We start from the raw sequence: 27117 nt of genomic DNA on the forward strand, positions 1-27117 counted from the left end.
ATTTACTCCACTAAGTCGGCGTACAGAGCTTTCTTTGCGGGCCAGGTGAGGGCCTCCGTCTCAGAGGAGATATGGTGGTCTAGGGCGCCATACAGTTGCAAGTTCTTCGCATGGCTAGCCTCAAAGAACCGCTGTTGGACAGCGGATAGGCTTCGACGTCGTGGCTTGCCGTGTCCGTCGGCCTGCCCGCTTTGCGATCAGGAGCCGGAGACCTTGCAGCACTTGCTGCTGGGTTGCGTGGTTGCGCGGGAGACATGGGCTTGGGCTCTTAGGTGTTGGGGCAAGGAGGAGTGGCTCCCAGACCCGGACACCGATCTGCTGGAATGGTGGACATCCCGAGCTTGTCCGACAGCTCCCAGACGGACATGTGGACTGCCATCATCCTGGTCTTTTGGTCCATTTGGAGGCACAGAAACGACGTGGTCTTCAACGGAGCGGTGGCCTCGCATGGCGCCATCAGGGACAAGGTGTGAGAGGAGTTCGAGCGATGGCGCCTAGCTAAGCTTTTTCGTGGCTCTCTCTTTGTTTTTGTTGATCCGACCGTTGTACCGTGGCAGCACGGAGAGTAGGCGTGTGTTTGGGGAGCTGCCCCCCTGTGGTAGCGCAAACTTTGCCATCTTGGCACTCTTCTATGTGATTGATACACCTCTCCATGGTGTATTCTCGAAAGAAAAAGGAAAAGAATAAAGATAGCCAGGTATTTGATGCCGAAAACATGCAACCAGTCACACAGTGTCTCAAGGTGATCTCTAGCGCAACTTGGCCATGTGTGATGAACTGAACTGAACGATGTTGGGAGAACTTTTGCGTACAGCATTAGTTGACGGTATCCTGAACTGATGACTAGCATGTGCTACTCCAAACGATTGTTCGCATTCTGCGTAAGCCTCTATGTACTACACGGCAGGACACATTTCAGCCACTAATGGCCACGAGCTGTAGCTAACACTGACACAAGTGTTTACTCAGGAACTGTCCCTATACACTGCACAGTACGCGATGCAAAGGAGATGGGAGGGAGATTTGATTTGGGAGCAGATGATGGGCGCTGCCTGCTTGCCGCACACATGCCGGTGAACGGCACACGGCCATGTTTGCATAATTGACGACATGTTTGCTTCACTACTTGACCCTTTGCCTCCCATGTGACGGAGCGACCTGATGATGATGGAGGTAACCGCGGCCGTGTACAATGCAAATCACGACGGCTCATGTTCCTTCGTCTTCGGTCTGTTCCTCTTGCCGGAGGGCGATCTCGTCTTGTGCCATTAGTCCGGAACTGGCGGAGGTCTTGCTATGGCCAACACACGTGAAGTCTTGTGATTAGAAACAAAATACTGCCATTTCAGAATCAACCTTGCAAGTATATTTTTTTTTGGGGTGAAGAGATCAACCCCCGGCAAGAATCTTGTGAAGCTTTGGCGTGACATAAAATTGCAGTAACATACACAGAGAGAAACTGTGAGACCACTGATTCATCTCGACCTGGTAGGTTGCTGTGGAAAACCACTTGCATCCACTGGCTCAGGTTATCCAACATTTAACAACAGAGAGACACCAAGGTATCCAACGATGCATCAGAAAAATGAACAATAACTTCCCTTTACATCTGAATTTAAATTAGCTGTACTCAGGAGCCAGAACTTGAGCAGCAGTCGTTAATTGTACTGGTAGTGCCCATTGATCGGCTATCCTTTAACAGGATAAAGGTAACTGCTAATTTGTCTCACCTCAACAAGATATGGTTCAAGTCCACATTAAAATGATTCGGTGGAATGATCCAATCCTAGGTAATTCTGAGAATCTTATTTCCCTTTTTTAGGTGAGGGGACAGCTTAATGACAACTAATACATCAAGAGCTATAATCTATGAGGTACAACCCTAACAGGAATTAGCAGATCAACGCGAAAATATAGACCTACGAATGTACATAATGGAAAATTTGTTTACAGAGCAGAGCTCTGAGTCTTGCATAAATCATACAACCTTCTTCACTCTAAAGATTTGAGAAGCCTGAACAAACCAGCTGCTTCTCTTATTCGAGAGAACGCGATGCAGAATGCTTGAACCTCGATGAAGAGATCTTCAACTGCACAAATCAAATGCTTCGTACTATTAGCATTTCAATCTTAATCAACAACAGAGTAAGTATTCCACACATGATCATAAGGTCCTACTTATATGATTCAAATCACCAATCTCATGTATTAAGATAACATTCTATGCAACTGGTGCAAAATTTCAAATACTTAATGCAGCACTGAAGAAACCAATAGTGTTTTCCTACAAATGATCAGAAAGGGTCCAGAGCATTTCGTGAAGCTAGAATCAGGGACTAAATGACAATAGTTCAAGAAACTTTCTTAGACATGATCAAAACATCCACCTTCAAAAGGCTCAAACCACTGGAAGCACATGGAGCTGTTTGGGAAACAAGTTTCTGAACCTTGCTTCTATTATTGTACCAACATAGTTTCCAAAAGCTAACCGAATTTCTTGGCATGCAATCAACACATATTTAATAGTTCCAGCATACAATGAACAAACCATGTTCAATTATTATTATTATTATTTAGAACTTGCCAGGGAAACAACACCATTTTACATTTCTGCCAATTAGTAACTACTACAAAACACTCCTTATAATAACTTTTAACCGCAATAGCGCTAGCCACATATATTAGTATACTTTTAAGCATACAACAGCATGCACACTATTTTCAAAGTCCAAGATTCAAGTTCACAGGGCTATATGCTTTGCCAGCTCCTTAGTATATATCCAGTGGATCATATAATTCCATAACTATAGATAGATCCAGCTAAACTAGCTTGCAATGAATGTGCAAGTTTAAAAGACTTCTGAATCAGAAAATTTCATGGTTCATGATATGTAGACCCATACAAACAGCACAGGTTAACTCATTAAGTAAACAGAATTATATTAGAAGAGATATCTGTCAATTGCGTATTGATACACTCACCATTAATTATCTTGTTTCGAATGAGGCTCTGTAGAAAAACACAAACTAGTCTTACTAGTCTGTTTTGCATGTACTTATCCTGCAAACAATGTCATAATTTCTTGTCAATGCTCAACATAACAAACACAGTAATGTGCATTCGAGGAAATGAGATGATAGAACTCAAGGCATATGCAACAGTTAAAAATTTATGTGTATGGAGTAATTTCAAACAGCCAACGTAAGTAACTATGCCACCAATTTAGCATGCAGGAAGAAGGGGGGAAAGTCAAAAGAGAAAATAGTATGCCCTCTTGTCATCTACAAAAATAGTATGCTCTCAAATTAGCATGTTGGTGGAACTGGGAGAAGATATGGATGAACTTTAGTCGATAGCAGTGCCCTTAAAGTTTGCAATCCACTTCAGTGGTCAAAATAGATTGTCGTTCTATTGTTTCTCTGCGCTAGTATCCAAGAATAAACTTCAAACCATAACAAGGCCCACCATGTAGATAAACATAACGAAGAAACCACTAATATTTGTTGGCCATAGGAGAATCACAAATTGGTTGAGAAGGTACATCAAGACCTAGGGATCAACCGACAAGCATTTTAGATGTTACAAGGATATCAAACGGCCAAACCACATTTGTCAATTTGGGTACAATGAATTGAAATAAATGTACATTTGTATCATAAACTTGTATTAAGAAACTATTGATGGAATCATGTTTACTATAATAGTCCAAGATGATCACCTCTGACTTTCCTGGAAAAATGACCTAGAAATTAAGAACAAACCTTAATATTTTGGCATGACCGAATACAATTTGAGATGTAGTCATGAATGAATCCTGCTGGTAGATGTACTGCTGTAGTAAGCCTATTTACAACTTCCATTGAATGTAGGCTCATTTCCATATGCACAAGAATATCGAAATAACTGTAAAATAAAAAAGCAAGTGTTTAAATGTTATGATAAGAAAACAGATAAATTAAAAAATATAGAATAAACAAAATGGAACATCTTTTGTAACATACGAATCCATGTCAGGAGAATTAATCAGCTTTGACAGAACATCAACAGCAATTAGCGGATTATGTTCAACAAGGTCCTGAAACAACCAAAATGTTGGATCAACAACATGAAGAATGGAAAGGTTTCAACATGATGTTAGGATACATACAGGAAGCTTCTCTGGTGTCATCCCGCAATGATAAACTAGCTTCCAGTCCTTCGCTAAATCTGAAATAACTTGCTGCAAGAAAGTATATGAATCCATTAGTCATGTAAATGATCTAGTAGCCAGTATATTAGCAGACTAGGGGTTGTGGACACTATAAAGCAGCCACTGATGTGTGCAATCATGTGTGCGCAGGTAAGACGCTTATTCTTTCTCAAAATAAAAAGGTAAACACTTATTTGGCTGATGCAAACTATACATGTAGATATAGCTGCTAGTCAGCTAACCAGTTTTGCATTTTCCGTATTTCCAAAGATGGTATACATATTCATTTTGTAATCATAACACAGACATTCCTATCTAGCTGTTTTCATTTCTTCCTTTTCGGAATCAAGTCGCCTTTCCTACTCTTTTTCTTCCTTTTTAAGAGAGCAATATGGGTGGACCAAACTGAAATAAGGCATTTTTATTTACTGACTCAAAAATTGTGATGACAGCACAACCTATTGTGTTTGGATCTTTGGATGCAAGATTGAGTAAACAATATTTGCATGGTCATTAACCAGAAGTTAAGCAATTTGTACTTAACTGTATTTTCCCCAACTTATAAAAGCATTTAATACTAACTGAATCTGATAAGAACCAAATATCCAACCTGTACAGCCTAAGCAACCATTTAAATGTTTCCAACTTAGACAAATATATGATCCTTTCCAACTTAAGAAAACATTCGATATTCCAACAAACAAAACTAGATAATCTTGACGACTTGAATGCTGGCCATAGAGGAATCGTTGGGCTGGCCTGCTGCTGCTGTTTTACTTCTTCCTGTTCGCCGTCGTGAAGTTCAATCACATTGAGAGCATGCCGATCCGGATGCCGAGGAACCGGAGTGGCGGGCGGGAAGACAGCAAAATTGTGATATGGATCTACAACATCATTCTTGACAGCTTTGTCCATATCATGATGACGACCAACGACACCGCCATGACTGCATGGATGCGTCTACACCACTACTTCCTCGAAAACAAGGGGTGTTGGGGATATGCTAAATAGGTCTACCCACAATGATACTTTATACCGGCAAGTCCAGGTGGCCCGCATAGGTGTTCAGGCCTATGGTCTGACCGGGCGGCCCAATTGCTGATGGATCAAGGTGGAGGTCTATTCCAGACTACGCAAAGAGGTTCTCAAACGGACTTGATCTAGGCGGAAACGTGATGGACAAGATACCGCTGCCATACTAGTATAGGACTTGTGTTAGATTCCAGCCAGGACTCTCCTCTGTAACCCTAGGTCTGAGCGCCTTTATAAGCTGGCCTACCGGAGCCTTTAGGTCATATCGCAATACACATCACTGTAAACATGCACGTGTTGCCCATATAGTGATTTGTAGCAGGAAGTAGGATCTCGCCGCCTTTGTGAGATCTGAACCTAAGTAACTCATGTATCCCCGTCCCGGACGCTCTATGCCTTACTCCCCTCTCTCCTCGTAAGTTTAACACCAATAATTGGTGTTTGGTTGAATTTGATCCATTTGGTCTTTGTGTGAAGGACCTAGCCACCAGAAACATCCTAATAAGATCCAATAGCCCGGGCAAGCTCTACCCTTACTACAGCACCAACTCAAGCACTTCTACAGCTCTCTCCACCACGGTGGACGGCGATCTTTGGCATAAACGGCTCGGGCATTCTGGACTGCCCACTCTTGTCTGTCTCGCAATTTTCTTCGATGCAATAATGTTGCCACAAAAGTTTGTATGGTCTGCCTCATGGGACAGCAGCCTAGTTAATCCTTTTCTTCCTACAAATACTTTACCATCGCACCTCTCCAAATAATTTAGTGCGACTTGTGGACCTCGCCAATTGCCACTTTTACTGGCCACCACCACCTGTTGTGCAGTCTCCTCTGCATCACATTCCGCACCACTTTCTCATGTCTCATATGGCACGCTAACCCCAGGATCAGCATCACAGTTTGTGATTGCCTCTCCCAGTGTCACGTCAACCTGGTCCACCACCACACGCCATCACTGTGTAGCCATCCCAAACACAGACAAAATGCACACCCGAGCTAAGTCTGGATTTTATGCCAAAAAAACTTCTCCCCAACCATTTCAACACCAATATCTCCTATTCCTCCATCCTCCAAAGTAGCACTCAAGGAGTGCAATACTAGATGAATTAATGCTTCGTTGCGGAATGGCACTTGGTCTTCTGTTCCTTCTCATGCAAGTGCCAATGTTGTCATGGGAAGTGGATATTTAGGCAGAAACTTAACACCAATGAGTCATTGGCCCAGTACACAGCACAATGGGACGGTTCATGGGTTCACACAAAAGGAGGGGATCGACTATGATGAGACATTTAGTCCAGTTGTCAAACCAGCAGCTGTCGATGTGGTGCTCAGTTTAGCTACTTCATCTTTTTGGCATGTTCCCATTACTTCCCAATTTGCTGACATATTTACCAAAGGGTTGCCAACGGTGTTGTTTCAGGAATTCAGATCCAGCCTGAACATCCTTCCGGGAGATGCTCTGGCTGCAGGGGATGTTGAATACCTTGTACCGTTATAACATTTTATCGTGTCGTACCCAAGCTCTCCTAGAAATTAAGATCTTAGATCTGATCCATAACGAGACATGCATCTTCCCATGCCTCCGTCGGTTAGGCCTCCCTTCATATAATGTAAAAATCGCTGTGTATTATTGTGTGCATCAATACACTGAGACAGACATAATTCAACTAGCACATGACAATTTGGTATCAGAGCTAATTGTTGCATATCCGTCAGGCTGAATGACAAGGGTTTTAAGTTTTCGGCAACAAGTGCCAAGGTTGGTCATGCACTTGTGCGCCTCGCCAAATTGTCACGTTGACAGTCATGATGCTAGCTTGGCATGCATAGTGGCAGCAGTCATGGCACCCATGTCCCGCTTCAAACAGTTGACTTCTGTACTGGCAGAATATTGCCTCAAAATGCTTATGTTCCACATAAACCACTATTGTGGGGTCAGGCCCCCTTTTAGCTGGAGCTTGATGGTCAGAAAGATTAACATGATCCCAGTACTAACGACAACGCGATCTCCTTGCATGCATTCACCGGCATCGGCATGGGGAAACCAATGCAACTGGAAGTGCACATTCAGGGAGAAACCCTGCAGCCTGTAGGCACTATTGGACTTCGGTCTCACGCACATATTTAAAGCTGACGAGGCTGCTTGTCGCCCCAACCTGCCCATGTAGACACAGTTGAGCTTGCTGGTCATGTTCTTCACATCTAATCCACTCACGCATAAGCCATAACAGACCTCAACCAAGGATGGTCATTGTTCACCAATTGGTCATGCTGGTCAACTAATGGAGAGAAAGACATTGTTTTGGTAACCTTATAATTTTTCACGTGCTCGTGACCTTCTGTTTTTTCGAGTCTTCCAGACAATATATAAGTCTCCTAGTATGGGAATCCTAACATTATACTAATTTAATCGAGTATTAAAACACGGTAACAAATTGCAAAATATTTCTGGTGATAACAGATCTGATTTCGCCAAATTTGTTGCTGGTCACAACCCTATGGTTGTGCCGGCCTTTTACCACCTTTCCACTTGCGCCTGCTGTAGGTCTTGCCGTAAAATGCATCCTTAACAGGTGGACCTATACATTTCTGATATGGCATATATGCTAAATATTAGCATTAGACGGCATAAATAAAGCTTTAAGCACGAGGATATTTCATATATTGAACAAAATAACAGGTGAGCAATAGAGCCTATAATAGTAGGAACCTACAAATGAGGGCCACGTTTGCAACACAACCAATGCTTTAGTGGCCAACAGACCTACTGTTGACAATAAGAAGACGCATTGACATCTAAGCACTATCGATTTAGAGCTGTGTGATTACCTTTAACTTTCCTAATTAGGCTAAGCATGTTGCAAAAAGTATTAATGTTGTTGTATGTGGCAACAAATATCAGTACTAGTGCTATCTATTGCAAGAAAACACCTGTTGCTAGTTTTGCACAACTTGCTGTTTGAAAAATCGGGCATCTACATGTAGCAACAGAATGGGGTGCGCAGGCTTGATGTCAAAATAAGGGGAAAAAATCACTACTGATTTAATGTTCTTTTATTCTATCCACTCTTTAAATTTTCTTCGAACATATTGCAAAGTTGCTTCGTGTTAGACTGCCTTTTTCATTTGTGTCAGTTATGACGTACTTAAGACCCTTATGGCATTTCAAATTATATCAAATAAAACATAGAGCTTGAGCTATCAATAAATTTAGATATGAAACATATGTAGAAAGTATAATAGAAATGCACAGAAATCATAAGTAAAACTCTACTTGGTTTGAGGTTTCAGGCTACGACAACATAATCCCTTAAACATCAGGGGTTTAGACTGCCTTTTTCATTTGTGTCAGTTATGACGTACTTAGGACCCTTATGGCATTTCAAATTATATCAAATAAAACATAGAGCTTGAGCTATCAATAAATTTAGATATGAAACATATGTAGAAAGTATAATAGAAATGCACAGAAATCATAAGTAAAACTCTACTTGGTTTGAGGTTTCAGGCTACGACAACATAATCCCTTAAACATCAGGGGGTTATGTTGTTGCGGCTCTAAATCTCTGGGGATCAGATAGACTTTTTCCAAATCATAAGCTCAATGATACTAGAATAATATTTATACTTGCTGAAATTTACTATCCCAGTATTAACTATGTTTCCAGCCCCTTCAAATTATCAAACTTAGCCTAATCGAGCCCTTACATTAGTCTGACAAATGGCAGACTGTAGTTTCAGAAAGAAAAGAAGAGTAATCGGAGACTGATGCAGCAAGGCACAACTCTGGGAAACTACTGTCAGCTACTAGTTGCCTACCAAGGGACCACATACATATAGAGTAAGGCTCGGCAATGATCTGCACACACTTCGAACTATTACCACAGCCATCTTGACTCATGGACTACTTTCTAAGCTTACTACTAGTACATTAGTAAGTTCTGCAGCACCTCAGAACAACAATTGTAGGATGTATTCCCTCCTCACACTACCTTGACATGGCGCTTGCCTAGCATGCCCTTTTCGACTTAATCCACTCTTGTTAGGGGCAACATAATTGCAAGAAGTTGCTTCATTTAAGAAAAAAGAGGCAGGATGGAGAAGGGACTGTCTATGGAGCATAGGTCTACTTTATTTTTGGACATGGGCTCTGCTCACAAGATGCCTCTCCAACCAGATGGCTGCATAAAAAATTGCAGCGCAAGCCAAGGGAGTTCATGTTCAATTGATGGAGACCATGTGTGGCAATAGTTAACTACCACGTAACCATGTCATCAACAAAAGTAGTGAAAATGGTTTGGTTACATGGTTTGCAAAGTTTGAACCAGCACCCAGATCACAAAAAACCTACTCCATGGGAGTATAAAGGAAGGATCTATTGAACTAAAACAGAATAGGTCAGGGCTAATTTTGACTATCATATTTAGCAAAACAGAAAAATGTAAGAAAGTATTTCAAACATTTGGACAATACGGAATAATATTAAACACTACCCGGAAAGGCAGAATTATATTGATGAATATGAAAGACAAAAAAAAGGTATAGTTGTGAGAGGTTTTGCCCAATTAACAGAAATGTACCATGTACCTGGTACTCCTAGGGTACCTACGGGGGCTCCAAAAATCATAGAAGCAAGCCCAGCCCAACATGAGGAGCACAAGAATCCTAGGGGCACGGTAACCCACAGCAGCCACCTTAAGTCCATTCCGACTCTTTTTGCTGATTTCCCCATATTGATATGATCCGTGAGTTAGAGAGTGATATCTGTTGCGAAATGTAATTCTACAAGGGTCATGATTTCAGGATTTGCTTCCTGATTTAGACTATGTTCGAATCCTTAGTGCTGCTAGTGGATAACGGCAGCTGCAAGTGCAAGTGAAGCCTGGAAGGAGGAGATTTGGTTATGACCTCCTCCGTGTAAATTCATCCACCTATCAAACCTCTGTGGCGTCATTATATTTCTTGGAAAGAACCAGTAGTATTAGTGGAAGGAATGGAAGATAATAATGCAAATATTGCAGCGAGGAAATAACAGGGAACTATCAAGAGAAAGTCATCTCTAATATGTACTTCTAATGTAAAGGTGTGCCATGTATTTTGGAACTGTCGTCCAGCAGTAAAGGCATACCCGTAATCATACGAACTAACAAGTATATGTGCAACCCAGACCACTCATTATCAACATATACATATGAAGATAAGGATAGAAGAAAACCTCTTGTTGAGCAGGTACAAGTGGTCCTTTACAGGCTCTTCCAACCAAATCTCGGATCGAAGCCCCTCGACTAGTGTCAGCACACATGCTACCATCCCATAGTAGATCATGGTTGTTGTCCAGGTTCAACCAGTGCAACTGTATTTTCATCGACAAATAAATATATGTTCAGAAATAGAAGTGATATGAATAAACAACTTGCAACTCTTAACCAACGATCTTACCTCTCCTTCAATTATTTCAAGTCTGGGGGGAGGGGGTCTTATCCATGGAGGAGACAACCCTTTGAGTGGTGTTTGTTGAAGTAAATCTGCAACCACATTATCTCTTTGTGGTTTGGCTGGTGATATCCTAGACAGATAAAGAGAGATCGTGGATATCAGACAGAACTCAGAAAGAATTATCAAGATGGAAGTTATCCTATAGATGCTGTATCCATGCCTGTTCGAAATGTGAATTATAGTATTTTTTCTTGTGGGAATGGAAATGAAAAACACGAGATACTTTTTCTAGAAATATGATTAAAAAAATTATCTATGGAGTCACAACCAAGGTCATGGTAAATACATGAATTTTATTAAATTTGTTTTTCTTATATACTATAGAGATAAACATTTCAATTCAGCATTATTCCATGGCTCCCATTTCAAAGCCTATCTTTTAAGGGAAAAACGAAAATAAAAGTAACCCCTATATTCTCCTTTCCTCTCTAATTCATGGGTGGAAGAATAGAAAAGGAGGATTCTTTTAAAAAAAAAGGACTTTCGATATCTATTTTTATGTGCAGCGGAAAGGAGTTGCAATTTCTTCTTAGTCCTATAGAACATCTAGTAACAAGAATATAAATCGTAAATAACAAAAAATTCTTGTCTTGCGCGGGAATTCAAAAAAGTTGCTTATACAATTTCATCTGCATCAAATGAAAAAAACTAATTCATAATCAGAGCAATAGAATTGTAAATTCAATTCCAAACTCTGAATGACCATAAACAGTCGTTGGAAGTAGAGAGTAGTTGAGTCTACATACTCTAATGAATCACCAAAGCTTTGGGAAACATCTGGGTCAGGAATAACATTCCTAACTGTAGCAGCTGTGCAACTACTAGTGTATGTCTGTGGCTGTACCGCATTGCACGAGTATTGCCTTTCAAGCTGGTCTTTTGGCAGTAACACCTACAAAACAGATGTTCTCTGAACAATAAGATCCTACAGTATTTTGCATATCAACTGTGTTCGCCAGTTTCACAATAATTATATGATGATCATCTACCTGAGATGCATAAGAGGGCTCCTTCAAGTAATCTGCTGCAGACTGCTTCAAGATCTGAACATAGGACAGCAGAATTATCATAAATTTGGTAAAGGGGAACCCAACATTTGCATCCCAGTGAGATAAAAAGGAAAAAACTACAATCCAAAAAAAATGACCATCACAGCACAACTTTTATCTATCTATGATGCATTCTGAGAAAAAAAAAACATTGCATTCTAAATTCTGATAGTCACCAAGTTACCATTCAGCGGATATTCTGTATTTCCAGTTTTAAAATTTTCTCTTGTGACACTGGCAGCATTTTACAAAGGCTTAGAACTGGACAAATGCACAGCCTGACATAAACCTAGTTTCTGTGGTATCAACATATTACTAAGCTGTTACCCTGTAACAGCAGCCTGATATAAACGTAGTTTCTGGCACTCAAACACACATTACTTTTCCTTAACAACTAGGCTATTACCTTGGCACCTAACAGGGATATCACTATTTTCTTATCTAGTATTATGTACTCCCTCCGTTCCATATTAGTTGTCGCTGATTTAGTGGAACTTTGTACTAAATCAGCGACAACTAATATGAAACAGAGGGAGTATCTCCCGATATTTGTATAATCTGTGATATTGTGCATGTGTATACTGATGTCAACATATTATACTTTGGGGAAGTACATATCGTCAAGTCCCTTTGTACTATTTCAGTATTCTTTTCCCATATCTCAGCAATCATGCAACCTCGAGGCCTGTGAAGTTGATCTAATTAAACTAGAAATCATACATTGTGAGAATACCTCCTTACTATTGTCCCCATTAGCTGAACTTAACAAAAGCTGGAGAAAAACTCGTTCTGGTCTCTCAGAGGTTTCGTCACATGCAGCCTGTAAAAGCAAAAGTAAATTAAGTCTTCTTTAGTATATAAATGCATGCAAACACTAATAAGATCGACAGCAACAGTAATAAGATCGACAGCAACAGTAATAAGCCCTCTTGATGAAAAAAGACTTTTAGCACGATGACAACACAGGAATAAGATGTCCATTTCATGGAGGGGGCATGTACTTCGGTACATAACGACCTCCTTCAGACTTCAAACAAGAGAAACAGTGGGTATCTCCAACTGTAATTCTATAATCTATCATGATTGATGAAGAATTTTGTGGTAAAGAATCGATATACTAACCAGAAAATTTGAAGTTACAACTCTACTCGTACTAAGAGAATAGCAAACACATAAGCAAGGTGAAACACAATTCAGGAAGAAAAAATAAACAGATCCTAGTAAGTTCGGCCTGCTTCAATAAAATCTTGATGCTTCTTGCAGGGTTTCAATTAAATCCAACCTGGTACTTGCTCTTGGTGATTTTTTGAAATTTTCCAAAGTTTAGTTAAATTGGTATTCATTCGTATGATGATTAAAAACTATTGAATGTTCCAGTGCCATTGTTGCTGAATGCCACATAAACTTCTCGTCAGTGCAACCACTAGCACAATGTCACAACCCAACTGGAACAGTTCGAAAGAAATCTGACCTAGGTCAATTGTGAAGTGAAGCAAAGTGGGACATAATTAAGCCTGTGCATACACAGTTTAGCCAGTTTTTGGTGTGAAACCATCACAGACCGTAATCGCTGGTTTGGACGGTTTGGTTTTTCGGTCTCCACGGGTTGAAACTGTTGAAGAATAGTGGGCGACGCCACGACCGCGACGGCCAGCGGATTCGCTCAAGGCTCGACCTGGCTAATAGCCAACATAATCGCCTGATCAATCTACCTCGCCGACGTCGAGAGTACTCACCAGTTTTTCTGCTTGCTCGCCGGCGGCGTGGGTACTGCAGGGTCGCTCACGGACTCAGTTGCTTGCTCGCCTGACTACTGCAAGGACGCCGACAAGCTCTACTGCATGCTCTCTGGGGCATGAATTCTTTCCTTCAAACGCCACATCGCCGCTGCTTGCTCTCTTTCTTTGACTAGTACACGCAGCACATGGTTTCCACGGTTTCAACCCGACTTAGAACCATCTAGTGAACAAACCATGAAACTGGTTTGGTCTGGGTTGGGTCAGCAGGTTGGCCGGGTTGTAAGTTGTAACCGAACTATCCACAGGCTGAGACATAATAACTTCACAACAATCAAAAAGTGCACATGAAAATCACTATTTCCGGCAATTCTGTCTCAATCAAAATAGAAAAGAAAAGGATAAACAGCACCGATTCAAACATCCAGCACACAGGACTGCAGATGTATGGCTTTAAGTCTCAAAAAAAAAAAGCACGATGTATAGACTTTACAACTTACATTTATTAAGAGTGGAACAAAAGGATTTGCCAACTGTGAGGAATAACCTTGATGAAGCATTGCAAATGCAATTAAACGCTCAGCTAGTCCAAACATCATCTTGTCCTGGTAAAAAAAAAACAAAGTGCCACTAAATCAGAGCCACAAATTCTCCTTTACTAGTAGAACAAATTCTAGAAAGAAAAAAAAAAACATCAAATGAAATACAAGAGAGCATGCCCACAACTCTATAAATGTCTATATGTTAGTTGATGGATGAATAGGTCTTTCGGTGCAATATTTTAATAAATGCTTGGTCGGGATAGCCACCTAGAAAAGTGAAATCATATATAATATTAAATGCATTTGTTCTAGAAACCTCCCACATCTGCATATGTAACATTTGCACACTAGAACTCATTACTGCAACTTCAACAATTTCAAGTAAAGATACCGCAGGTACATAGGTGTCACAAAGGTCCTAGAAACCTTTTGAGAACACGATTCGATGTTTTTCTATGGGTGAAGTCAAACGCTATATCTCACTATCATCCAACACAAAGGGATACCAAATCCTTGGAAATTTTAGCACAAGAACCGAAGGTATAAATTCCAAGCAAACATTATCATAAATGGGAAGCAAATCAGCATATTTATCAACCATTTTGGTGATTCCAACTTAGGTAAGAAGACCTGACGTTAATAATTCTGAAAATGCAGTAATATCATACGATGATTCAGGCACGTATCTTCATTACTTGTTAACATGATGAAAAGCATTTCAGTTATCATGTCAGATGATTAGTAAAAACCATATTTCAATCCTCCATTTAGTGCCATCCATAAGAAAGCTAACCTATAACCTAATAATCACAATAAGTATTGTCAGCATGGCTGTAATAATCAGAAATTCAGAAGAAACCCTAGTGACAAATGAAAAACCAGAAAAAAAAAACACGATCACTATTTTTTTACAATACAAATTTCAATCAAAATTCAACAAGCACCATTGAAGTGCAAAACTAAAGGCATCAATAACAGAAGCCTCGAGCTAAAATCTGGAAGCAAAAAAAAGCTAATAAGTTGAGAGCTTTTGACCCTGAAAATAAAACAAAAAATGAAGAGAAAAGGTGTCACTATATTTTCTCCCGAAACAACCATCAAAGATGTGACTCTACTGTGGTTCCTTTTTCTTACAATCGTACACCAAGAACAATGAAAACCGCAAGCACATTAAGAGGAAAACTAACTGCTATCATGAGCTAAAGGAATCACAGTAGATTCTTCTGTAGAATAGGGGATATTAAAAGGAAACTAAAAAGCGCCCAAATTAACATTGTTGAAACCGCATAAATGCCGAGTTCGGGGATGTCCACCTCTAGGTTCTTCTCTTGCACAGTTGCACTGTTTCCCATCTCTTTCTCTAGAGCTCCCCAATAATCCCAATCAAGAGCTTTTTGGTTCAGTGACAGTGTTCGGTATTCTATGATATTCCTGACCAATTTGATTTTCAACCACAAGGGCCGATGTGTCTAGACCATATGGAGACCTTCATCTTCGGCATACGTCAGGCGGCTGTGTTGCAACACCGCCTACCGAAGGATCAATTCCAAGAGCACGTGGTGAGTCACACTACGGAGCTACACCTCCTGTTCACACGAACAAGACACCGCCGTCCTTCATCTAAGGTGTCAAGTGGGATCCCACCAATATCCTGCTTGTAGTTCATTTTGAGATTTCTAGTTCAAAATTTTGACACCAAAATTTGAAGTAGAAATCTCAAAATAAACAAGTGGGATATTGGTGGGACCCCGCTTGCAGTCATTGCATCTTCAGTGATTCACATGGTGTATCCATGGTTGAAGCAATAATAACAAGAGCATGCACAATTCCTAAGTTTTGCGATTCAGCCGTGTGTTGACAATTGCAGAGCTGTACGTTTTCCCTTTATGTATATAGTGTTGCAAGAATTGGGTATATATACTGCAATCTAATCTAATACAGTCATGTACTTCATTTTCGAAAGAAGCTCGGATACAGAATCTTAATCTCCATCAGTATACTGAAGTCCAGACAGAGCAGCCAGAAATACAGAACTTCGCAGACTGACAGTCACGAATTTCATAAAACAATTGCCATACAGTGGCCTTAAAATCCAACAGAACTTTGAAGTGACCAATCAAATTAGAGAAGCCGGAGTTTCTCACACAGAAGCAGTACCCGTCGTTGCAGAGTCTAACCACACCCCACCCCACCCCATCGAAGCTTCAAACCTCTATCGACCAGCGCACCGATCGACCTGGCCCTCTTTACGGACTGTAAACCTAGCCATCCGCAATCCGGGTCCAGGCAAAACGGCGAGTGACTGAACTAGGTATAAACGGAGCGTATGCAGAATTGCAGATTTAGGGGGTGGACGGAACGGATACGGGGCGACCGGGCGAGGGCGGCGAGTCCTTACCTCGAGGACGAATTTGATGGCGCAGCCGAAGCGGAGGCGGCGCTCCGGCGGGACGCGGGCGAGGAAGTCCGCCACGACGTCCTCGAGCGGGCGCGAGACGCCGGAGAGCAGCTTGAGGAGGTCTGCGCACTCGTCGCGCCGCATCTGGCCCGTGGGCGTGAATGGGGATGGGTTAGGGGCGGGTGCGGTGGCGGTGGCGGGCGCCGCCGCCGGCGGCGAGGAGCCGGCGTCGTGCTTGGGAGACATGGTCGGGTGGGAGCGGGGAGGGCTTAGGAAAGGGGCGAATGGGTTTAATGCTAACCGATATGCGGTTTCGACTTTAGACAATGTTATGTTATGTTACTTTGGGCGATTTTTCTTTATTTTTTGTTGTTATAATGGACTTCCCGTGGATTGTGACAATTTTTGGCAAATGTTTACTCCACGCGTTATTGCTTTGTAAGACTAGGGGTGGATTTATGTAAGATGTTGCTGGAAAATTTAATCGTTCAATTTTGAATGTTTCTTTCCTTTTTGTGTTAAGAGAGGTATAAATGCTGATGACCCAACTACCCAAGTCGATTTGGAAATGAATTGCTCTATGCGTGAAAGCGTTGATAGAACTTTGGCGGATGTGTTTTGTATTTAGGGCTTGTTTGGTTTCTAGCCATAATTTGCTAAGCCAAAGTATGGTTAGTCATAAAAATGTGGCTGGCCACAAAAGTGTGGCTTAAAACATTAAAGTCAAACTTTGGCAAAAGTTGGCAAAAAAATTAAATATATAACAAATTGACCATACAATTAAAGTATGATAAAAAAAAACAAATACATGTCAAATAAACTATGGGTGCCAAATTTTGGATTGACAAATTGTGGCTACGAACCAATCAGGCTCTTACCAAATTGTGAGAAAAATTGATCATCTGTTCATGTGTTTGTAAATTTTGTCTATTGTTGTCGTAGAGGCACGATATGTACTAGGGACAATAAGTTGTGGAAAACCAATGTAGATGTTCAATACTACAAAACGAATAACCCCAACATTTTTTGTGGCACTAACATGAATTCTTCTAGATTTTGGAAAAGGATTTTATGCGGGTAGCCAAGCTCTCATGTTCGGGTATATGCGCGTAATGGGGCATGATTGCCAAATCGGGTTCTCGAAAAACACATTGTTTGGCACATTGCCACTATATGTGTAGTTCCGGGATCTCTATGGAATGAGAATAGCCACCATTAAGAAGGTATGGGATGGGAGGGAATTTAAACTATCTTTTAGAAGAAACTTCATTCCTACCTTAATGGAAAAATGGTTTGAGTTTGGAAAAATTGCTAGTACTATGTAAAGTTCACTATAGAGCATTATCTATTTTCCTATTGTTTGGACTTTGGTGGTACCTCCAAGGATTCAGACTTTTAAATAGAAGGCCCTCCGGCCCAGCTTTATATATAAAGCCACACAAAGGTAAGGTTCGGTACAACACCACACCGCACACACAAGTGATAAAAGATGTTCTGAGATAAGCCCACACAATCAGCTCCCAGCGATACATAACATGACATAGCATCCACATCTCGGGCCCATCGCATGCCCCAAAGGTCGTCGTAGATGATCAAGGTCGGGATGTCGTCCTCATGTCGCCTCAGACCGCGTCCGAGCGTAGAGCCTCCTGACGCCGCCCACCGCGAAGTCCAGCAAGTCCTCTGTCCTCGGTCCGACCGAGAACCCTCCAACACTGCATATGTAAAGACAATTGATAGAAGATGTCAGCCGGGTTGCCGATCAGCCTTCCCTCAATGGCTAGCTTATTACGTATGTTCCAAAGCGTCCAGCATTGAGCCGCAAACGTGAACCAAGCTAGCCTACGGAGGGGGTTAGATAGTCCCTGAGAGAGTGCGATGAAGTCCCCTGCCCCTGCCGGGTTCCAGTCACACGAGAGGAGCTCCCTCACCCCCGCCCACATAAGTCTTGCGGATGGGCAGGTGAAGAAGATGTGGTTGCAGTCCTCCCAGGCCCCGCAAAGCGCACACGTTCCATTGGAAGGACCATGCCGCTTAAGCAACTGCTCTCCCGAGGGCAGCCGCCCACGGATCAATTGCCAGAGGAACACCTTGATCTTTGGTGGTACTCTGGTTCTCCACACATCTTTGAATGATGCGGTCGCCGCCCCTTGCGCCAGCCTAGCATAAACCGAGGCAGTGGAGTATAAACCGGAAGGCTCCAAGGCCCATGAGACCTCGTCGTCTTCCGTGCTAGTAGGGAGTCCCTGTACCTCCCTGCACAAGTTGTCCCACTCCACAGTTTCGGCCAGGCCAAATTGTCGCCTGAAGCGAAGGCGCCATTCCCCTGTCACCCCATCGAGCACCCTTGCTCCATGGACGGTGATGAAAGGCGACTCACAGCAGCTGAAGAGTCTGGGAAATCTCGCCCTAAGAGGTCCGTTGCCCGTCCACCAGTCTGTCCAGAAATAAGTTCTTCTCCCGTTTCGAACCCTATGTTTTGCCCCCGGCTTGAAATGCCATTTGACCTTTTGTATCGCATTCCGAAACCGTGAGCCATGGGTTGGTACCTCCCCGCATAGAGATCCCTACCTCGCAGGTACTTCGCCCTAACCGGAGTCCGCCCAAAGACCTTCCGCTCCTTGATAGAGCTTCCAAATCCATTTCACCATTAGGGCGATATTCATGGACTTGGTGTTCATCACCCCAAGGCCTCCCGAGCACCTTGGGTTTACAAACCGTGGCCCAATCCACCATGTGGTACTTGCGTTTGTCGCCCACGCCCTCCCAAAAGAAGCGTGAGCGCGGTCTATCCATAGCCTTATGTGTGCCGTCATGGAGCAGGTACATGCTCATTGCGAACAAAGGCGAGGCTAGACGAGCGGGAGTTGGTAAGCTCCAGGCGCCCCGCCGCCCCCAGGTACAACCCCTGCCATGGTTCAACCCTATGAGCCACGACCTCCGGGAGGAAGCCCCAGTCCGCTACCCTAAGCGGTCTATCGCTAATAGGAAGTCCCAGATACTTAATCGGGAACTTGCCCAGGCGACAATTGAGAAGGTTGGCCACCCTTTGTTGGGTAGTCCCGGAGACCCCCATGACCACGACCTCACTCTTGTCGAAATTGATCTTCAGACCCGACATGTTCTCAAAACATAGGAGCAGGGTCTTCAGATTGGCAATACCCACCCCTGTGGGTTCCACCAAGATCATGGTGTCGTCCGCGTACTGCAATTGAGTCACCCCCCCTGGGATGAGGTGTGAACCCAGACCCCTGACATGGCCAGCGGAGTTGGCCTTGGTGATGATAGCCGCCAGGCCATCCACCAGGAAGTCAAATAGAATCGGCGAGAGTGGGTCCCCCTGTCTCACCCCGCGCTTGTTCCGGAAGAAATGCCCTATTTCCCCATTGACATTGATCGCGGTCCGGCCACCCCCGACCAGCTGCATCAAACGATGGACCATCATTGCGGAGAACCCCTTTCGCAGGAGAATCTCCTGCGAAAGTCCCAATTGACCCCGTCGTAAGCCTTCTCGAAATCCGGCTTCGGAGCAAGCCCTTTTGCTTCCGACGTGTAGCTCGTGCACAATCTCATGTAAAGCAAGAGCCCCCTCATGTAGGCATCGCCCTTTAATGAAAGCGGATTGACAACGATCGATAACCCTATGTGCCACCGGAGCTAGCCTAGTAGCGTAAGCCTTGGCCACAAACTTAAAGATGACATTGATGAGCGTAATAGGCCTAAACTGACGGATGTTCTCAGCCCCTTTCACCTTGGGGATCAGGGTGATAATCCCGTAGTTAAGACGCACCACGTCAACCCTCCCTAGGGCAAAATCATTGAGGATCTGCAGAATCGGCCCACGAAGAGTTCCCCAGAACTTTTTGAAGAAAAGCACCGGGAGACCATCGGGGCCCGGCGCCGAGTCTTGCTTCATGCCCGCTAGCACCTCGTCCAGCTCGTCCGCAGTGAAAGTCAGCTCGAGGTCCTGATTCTCCTCCGGAGACACCCTTTGGTTCCCCTCCCAAAGGTGCTGTCCCAGGGTAAACCTCCTGGTCTCCCCCTCCGATCCCATAAGCCCCTGGTAGAACAGGTAGATGTGTTCCATGAGCTCCCGCTGCTCCTGGACCTCCCCGTGGTCCGTGATCAGCCTAGGGATCGAGCACTTCCGTCGGCGCCCATTCGCAATGGCATGAAAGTACGCCGTGCAAGAATCCCCCTTGAGCGTCCACTGCACCCGACTACGTTGGCGCCAATACTCCTCGTCCGCCCTGTCTAAGGCCGACAGTTGATCTTCGAGGTGGTATCTAAGCGCCCAACCCTCCTCATCAAGGCCTGAGGCATCGGCCACCCTATCCAGCTTGGGTGACCTGGAGGAGGAGATTTTCCACGAAATCCCTCTTCTCTTTGCCCAGGTTGGCCCCCCACCCCTTGAGGAATTGCCGAGTGTTGCGGGCCACACACTGCCAAAGCTCAATGTAGCACCTATGTGGGCCCAATCCCGTGATGTAGCTGCCCAACTTCTCCTTCAAGAGGTCCCCAAACCCCGGAACACCAAACCACCAAGTCTGGAAGAAGAACCTTGGCGGCACTCGCCTTGTCTCTTCGCCCGAAGAGAGGAGGAGCGGTGTATCGTCAGAACCAATCCTTGTAATCGCAGTAAGCGAGCACAGAGGGAACGCCGCCTCCCAAGCCGGCGCGACGAACACCCGGTCAAGGACACACCTAGTCGGCGTAAGGCGTTTGTTGGTCCAAGTGAAGCGAGCCCCTGTCCGCTCCAACTCTCGAAGGGCCATTGTCGCTATGGCCTCGTTAAACCGTCTCACCCGCGCCCAGTTAATGTTATCATTATTCTTCTCATCAGCGGTCCGGATGAGGTTGAAATCCCCCCCGATAACTACCGGGTATTCGCACCCGCCCACCGCACGGGTGAGCTCTCCAGAAACTCCTCCGTGCGGTGATGATCCGCCGGACCATACACAAGGAAGAAACACCACTTCATGTTGTTCTTCCTCTGTAGGATGGTAGCCGAGATGAAGAAGGTCCCCTGCCTCCAAGCACCGACATCAAAACACTCATCGCGGAATCCCAGGAGCATCCCCCCGGAGTGGCCCTCCGCCGGCAGCCAGTTCCAAGCGAACTGGCCGCCAAATTCCAAACTTCGCAGCTACCGCCATCGAAAAATCGGCTTTGATGGTCTCCTGTAGGCCAATAATGTCCACCCTTTCCCCCCGGATGTACGATTTCAGCTGTCTCCGGCGCCCCTGCTCACCGAACCCGCGGATATTATAGATCAAGGCCCTCATTTGCCGCTCTTCCCTTTACCCCTCCCTTTACGCATAGTCAGGGTGGACCGCCTCCCTCTCTTGCGCGCGGGTCTGGCACCCGAGCGAGTGGCCTCCCTGGCCTCGGCGTCCGACTCCTCCGACGAGCGCTCCGAAGTCCGTCCGACGGGCGGTGACTGGCCCCGGCCGCCGTCAAGGTTCAGGCCAGCCATGGCATCCGGTGACTCCGCCTCCCCGGCGGCAGTCCGGACCCCATCCCCGTCAACGCGAGCCTCCCTGGCCGCAAGCTCCCTAGCTTGGCTCGCCGCCACCCTGGCAAGCGCCGCCTGTGCCTCCTCCTTCGCGCGCAGTAACGAGATGGCCTCCATTGGCGTCCCTGCCGATGGCACAAAAAGAATGCAGCTATCCGAAAGAACCGCGCCTATCTGTTGATCTGATCTAGCATCAAGGATAGAGAAGTCGTCCGGGTCCGTACCTGCCGTGGCCGGGTCGAGGTTGCGCTCCGCAGCCAGCCCTGCGCCTGCTCCATGGCCGAGGCCGCCGCCGCCCCGCCGTTGCGGGAGCTCTTCCTGATCGACGAGGTCGGCGCCTTCTTCTTGATCATCTTGGTGGGCGCGATGGTGGCCACCGTCTTGGTCCTCTTGCCTTGCGCCATGGGAGCCACGGCCGTAACCGCGGAGCGGAGGTCCTCCACCGGCAGCGGCACAGGCGGTGCCTCCACCTCGTCGCCCATCTCTCCCTCCATCTCCAGGATCGGTAGCGCCTTGGACGCCGCGAGCCCTCCCTCAAGGCCCGCGTGGGTTGACTTCAGCGGGCTATCAAGCAGCCAGTAGTCCACCGGATCAGTCACTTGCGGGGACGTTTCACCCGAGGCCGCCGGCAGCTCCTCCGGGCCAAAGACTGTGCCCCCGTCTCCCCCAAGCATGTCCACGTCCGTAGTCGTCGTAGCCCCAAAGTCAAGAGCCGCCTTCCCCAAGGCAAGCGACGGGAGGAGGTCCACATTGGACCCGTACAGCCCCGCGAAACGCCCAAGAGGAGGAGCACTGTGGGCCCCTCCCGTGAGCGCGCGCTGCGAGCCTCCCCCCCCGGCCCCAGTCCCAGGTGCCGCCGGAGGTGCAGCCGCCTTGGTCTTGTCGTTCTTGCGGTGGCGGTTCCACCTCTCACCCTCCGAGGTCCGGTCCTCGGAACCCAAGTCATCAACGTCGTCGTCATCCCCCGGCGGAGGAGGCCGAGGTGGGTTGGAGCCCCCTGCCCCCGGAGTCCCCAGCTCGGCCTGCACCCCCACGGTCTATGGCTCACCGTTAACACACAGAGCGATCGTCCCCTTGATGCGCTCCGGGAAACGGCACTGGAACCTCACCCAAACCGGCTCCGTCTTCCACTTCTTGACCGACAGCTCATCCACGTCGAGCGGCCTTCCGATCATCGTGAGCGCCGCCATGAGGCGCTCCCTCTCCATGAGGTCCCCGGGCAGCCCCGTGAGCTGCACCCACACCGGCGGCATGGCCTTGCTCGGCCTTGGGATGACGAACGCCTCCCGAATGTCCACATCCATCTTGCTCAGCGGAAGGTAGATCTTGCCTCTCCGAGTGCTCATGTGCAGCGTCTCCCTAGACGGAAAGCGCACAGAGAATTCCTTCTCTGAGACCTTCGCCACCCGCCAGTCCCAGGCACCATCCAGGAGGTTCTTGAGCTCGTCCACAAGCTGGAGCGCGGAGAGCGGAGCCACGTCGAAGTGGATAACCGCCTCGAAGTTCTCCTCCTGGCCCGACCCCTCGAGCGGCTCGACCTCAATGTTATAGAACCCGCCGCCGGTGATCGCATGCCCCATCTGCTGCAGCATCATCGGGCGCCCGCGAGTGGGGCAATTGGCCGACGCATGCCCTTCCCGGCTGCACAGCACACACACAGGCTCGTTGGTGCACTCGGATTGGAAGTGGCCCTCCCTTCCGCAGCCGGAAGCACTCGCCACCCACAGCTCCCGTGGCACCCCCGGCCGCGAGCTTGTTCTTGCCCTTGTACTTCGGGTTGGGAGGCGCTCCCTGCCCTCCCCCCTTCTTGTTCATGCCTGCCTGCCCGCCTCCGCCGCCGCCGCCGCCGCCAGCGGGGGCTTGCAGTTGCCCTTGCCCCCTGGCCCGGGCCGCCTCCTCATCGCGGAGCCGCTGTTGCTCCCACTCCCACCACGGAGGCGGGGGACCCCAATCCCCCCTCTCCGAGTCGGTCGCACGCAGCTCGCCGTAGCGCGGACGCGGCTCTTCGTCATGCCGACCGCGCCGCCCCCCGTCCTGTCGGCCATCCTCTCTCCGGCCCGACTTCGACCGGCCGCCGTCGTGCCGGCCCAGCTCGAGCCGGCCACCCTCCTGGCGCCCCGCGCCCTGTCGACGCCCATCCCCATCACCATAGCCACCAAAGCGCCTCTTGTTGCACCCGTCACCCCCGCTTCCCTCCCCTCCGTACCGCTCCATCACCACCGCTGCGAAAGATCTTGAGAGCGGCGGCGGCGCAGGTAAGCGATAGAGGGTGCGGGCAAGCGACCGAAACCTACTTACCTCTCCCGGACGCGCAGGGAACCCTAAAGATGGAGTGGTGCACCCCTTGGCCAGCCACAGCCACCTTGGGCCCTCGTATTGGGCCGCCTCCTGTCGCATGGGCCGAGCCACCAGGTCCCCAGGCGGTCCGCTCAGCCCACTAAGCGGTGGCCCCAGAAGCAGGAGGGGATGCTCCGGCTCTTCAGCCGCAAGGCCCACCCCCGGCCCAGCGCCCGACCGCGACGGCCCAATCTCGGCCTGCACATGGGAGCTCCCTTCCTCCCTCGGCGAGACCGAGCTGACCACGCTCCGCGGCGAATCTGGCGGCGGCGGCGACCGCCGGGAGCAACCAACGGAGCCGCCCCAGGGCTCCCATGCCCCAGACGCGCCACGCCGGCCTCCGCCCCGCTCCCGTACCCCACGGCGAGCCCCGCCATCTCCCAGACGGTTGAATCTTGGGGCAGAGCTCGCCCGGAAGCGGGAGGACCGCCCTCCTGGCGCAAACGCCGTACGCCGCCGGTGGCGGAGCGAGCCCCCCAGCTCCTCCGCCCGCGCGATGAAGCCGCCCAGGCTCATGGCCCCTCGAGGCCGGGACATGCCCTCCGTCCCTACTTCTTCCTGCTCCGCAGGCGAACACTCCAGATCCGACTTCCCTTCCTCCGGCGACTCCTCTCCGTCGTCCTCCCCGGCTCCGGCCCGAAGCCGTCCCCGGTGGCGCCCGCCGAGCCCGCGGAGCTCCGCCGCGCCCCTCCATCCTTCCCAGGCCTTGGGGTGGCCGGAGCTGAGCCGCCGCCGGGATGGGATTCAAAATCGCCCCCTCCGTCGCCTACACCCGTCCGTACCCGACACATGTGTCCGTCGGGATTGGTGACTTGAGTTCTCAGGATTCAGACTTTCATTGTGTGTTATCAAATAACTTACATATAACTAGGGATAATCTTCAAAAAAGATAAGCCTTGGAAAACCCATTCATTGTATCTTCTATAATGAACTCTAATCCACTGATCACTTGTTCTTCCCACGCATAGTTTGAGTTGAGATTTGGGAGAAGTATCAAAAAAGAAATCGTGCTAAACCCCTTCATTGTGTCTTCTCTGATGAACTGGAACCCATTGATCGTTTGTTCTTCTAACGCATAGTTTGAGCTGAGTTTTGGGAAAGTCTTTGAATTTTTTCATCATAGTCATTGGGTGTGATTACATACCTTTACATATTGGGTTGCCAATAAGAAGCACTATACTCTAAATGCTATTTGTGTTGCAATGTTGTGGAGTGATACGTCTCAAACGTATCTATAATTTTTGATGCTTCATGCTTGTTTTACACCAATTTATATATGTTTTGTTTACACTTCATTGCACTTTTACATGATTTCCGGCACTAACCTATTAACAACATGTCACAGTGTCAGTTTCCTGTTTTCTGTTGTTTTTTATTTCAGAAAAGTTGTACAGGAAATATTCTTGGAATTGGACGAAACAAAAGTCGAAGTCAATATTTTACCGAAACGAAGACGAAGTCCAGAGGAGGATCGAAGAGGCGCCATAGGGCGGCCAGATCACCCCTAGGCGCGGCCTGGACCTGGCCCGCGCCTAGGGTAGATCTGGGCCCACCAGGCGCCCAACCGACCTAATTCCTCCGTCTATTTATAAATATTTATATAGATATGTACGAATATTGTTCGTATATTTATGAACATCTAATTCGACAAAAGCGATATTTACGCGTGTTTTACTATAAGTTCAATACTCCATCCGATCCATAATAAGTGTCGCTAATTCAGTACAAAGTTTTACTTCCTCCGGTCTAAATTACTTGCCACCTTTCACCTTACCCGTCATCCGTTGACATAGGCATTTTCAATGGGCCTGCCGAAGATGGTACCCGGGGTTTACTGAAGGTCCATGAAGTCGAAGAATATAAAGATCGGAAGCCCAATTAGTTGTTAAGGAAAGATAGAGTTGTATTAGGAATAAAGAGATTTGTAACTATACGGGTTGAACTCAAAGAGTCTCCCGGAATCTGTAAACTTGTGTAATACGAAACCCTCGGCTCCGCCTCCTATATAAGGGGGGTCGAGGGACAAAGAGAGGATCGAATCATTGTTAGTGCAACCCTAGTTTTCATAAGCAGTCGAATACTTTTCCGGCTGAAACCCTCAAGATCTACTTGCCCTCTACTTCCAACTAAACTCTACTCTACAATCCGTAGGCATTGACAAGTTAATCCCTTGTCATCCGTATCCATACCCACCAACGGGTACAAGTTTTTTCCATATCCTTCATCCAGCATGGTAAATGGGTATCTGCGGCCCGCGAGTAAAATTACTAACATTTACAACACATTTAATTGATCAAAAAATAGTTGTAAACAACATGCATTTAAACATAGTTTATAAACAATGAAACATAAACATCAGCACATTCTTATGAAAAACATGATGATATAATAAACAACAACACTTGCACATAAACAACAAAAACAACATACCAGAATGTGATCACCCAAAAAAGAGGAAGTCATGAGACAGAATTCATTTTCTATTGAATGAATCGGATTCTAAAATCATTACTTAAAGCAGAATCTCGCACCATCGGTTGTTGTACCATGAAGAGTGATCAATGTTTCGCCCAGCTACCTGAATGCGTGATTAGGGAGAAAATTAACTATGTTGAGTATTATGGAGGCCCGGGTACATGGCTACGTGGGTATGGGTTCTACAATCTCGTACCCGTACTATTCTACTGAAGTATACCGAATTACGGTTTGTGATGAGGACATGATTACCTCCGATTTGAAGGCATATCTTGTTGAAAAATATGAGACTACGTCGAGGACGACTTCAATTCAAGTAGGGGAGGATGATGAGGACATCTCTATG

General features: G+C 46.5%; 1 protein-coding gene across 1 annotated transcript; it reads right to left on the bottom strand.

Annotated features, from left to right (window-relative positions):
• Positions 1 to 1563: 1563 nt before the first annotated feature.
• On the bottom strand, positions 1564 to 16690 carry LOC124703633 (CCR4-NOT transcription complex subunit 11-like). Its single transcript, XM_047235860.1, has 12 exons — positions 16445 to 16690; positions 14005 to 14109; positions 12502 to 12588; positions 11709 to 11762; positions 11466 to 11611; positions 10663 to 10789; positions 10439 to 10576; positions 4149 to 4220; positions 4003 to 4076; positions 3763 to 3904; positions 2983 to 3061; positions 1564 to 2090 (listed from the first exon to the last, which is right to left on the bottom strand). Exons 1-12 carry the CDS (start codon positions 16688 to 16690, stop codon positions 1993 to 1995), a joined length of 1368 nt encoding a protein of 455 aa, XP_047091816.1. The 3' UTR covers positions 1564 to 1992.
• Positions 16691 to 27117: the final 10427 nt, after the last annotated feature.

This window comes from Lolium rigidum, chromosome 3 (assembly GCF_022539505.1).
Source record: "Lolium rigidum isolate FL_2022 chromosome 3, APGP_CSIRO_Lrig_0.1, whole genome shotgun sequence".
In the NCBI taxonomy this organism is placed as follows: Eukaryota; Viridiplantae; Streptophyta; class Magnoliopsida; order Poales; family Poaceae; genus Lolium; species Lolium rigidum.

Excerpts from the sequence above, each read along its gene's own strand:
- LOC124703633 (XM_047235860.1), bottom strand. The coding sequence starts at position 16,690 with ATGTCTCCCAAGCACGACGCCGGCTCCTCGCCGCCGGCGGCGGCGCCC. Across the intron at positions 10,577-10,662 it reads TTGAAATAATTGAAGGAGAG|TTGCACTGGTTGAACCTGGA; the intron begins GTAAGATCGTTG and ends ATGAAAATACAG. Across the intron at positions 3,062-3,762 it reads GGTCATGCCAAAATATTAAG|GATAAGTACATGCAAAACAG; the intron begins GTTTGTTCTTAA and ends CATTGTTTGCAG.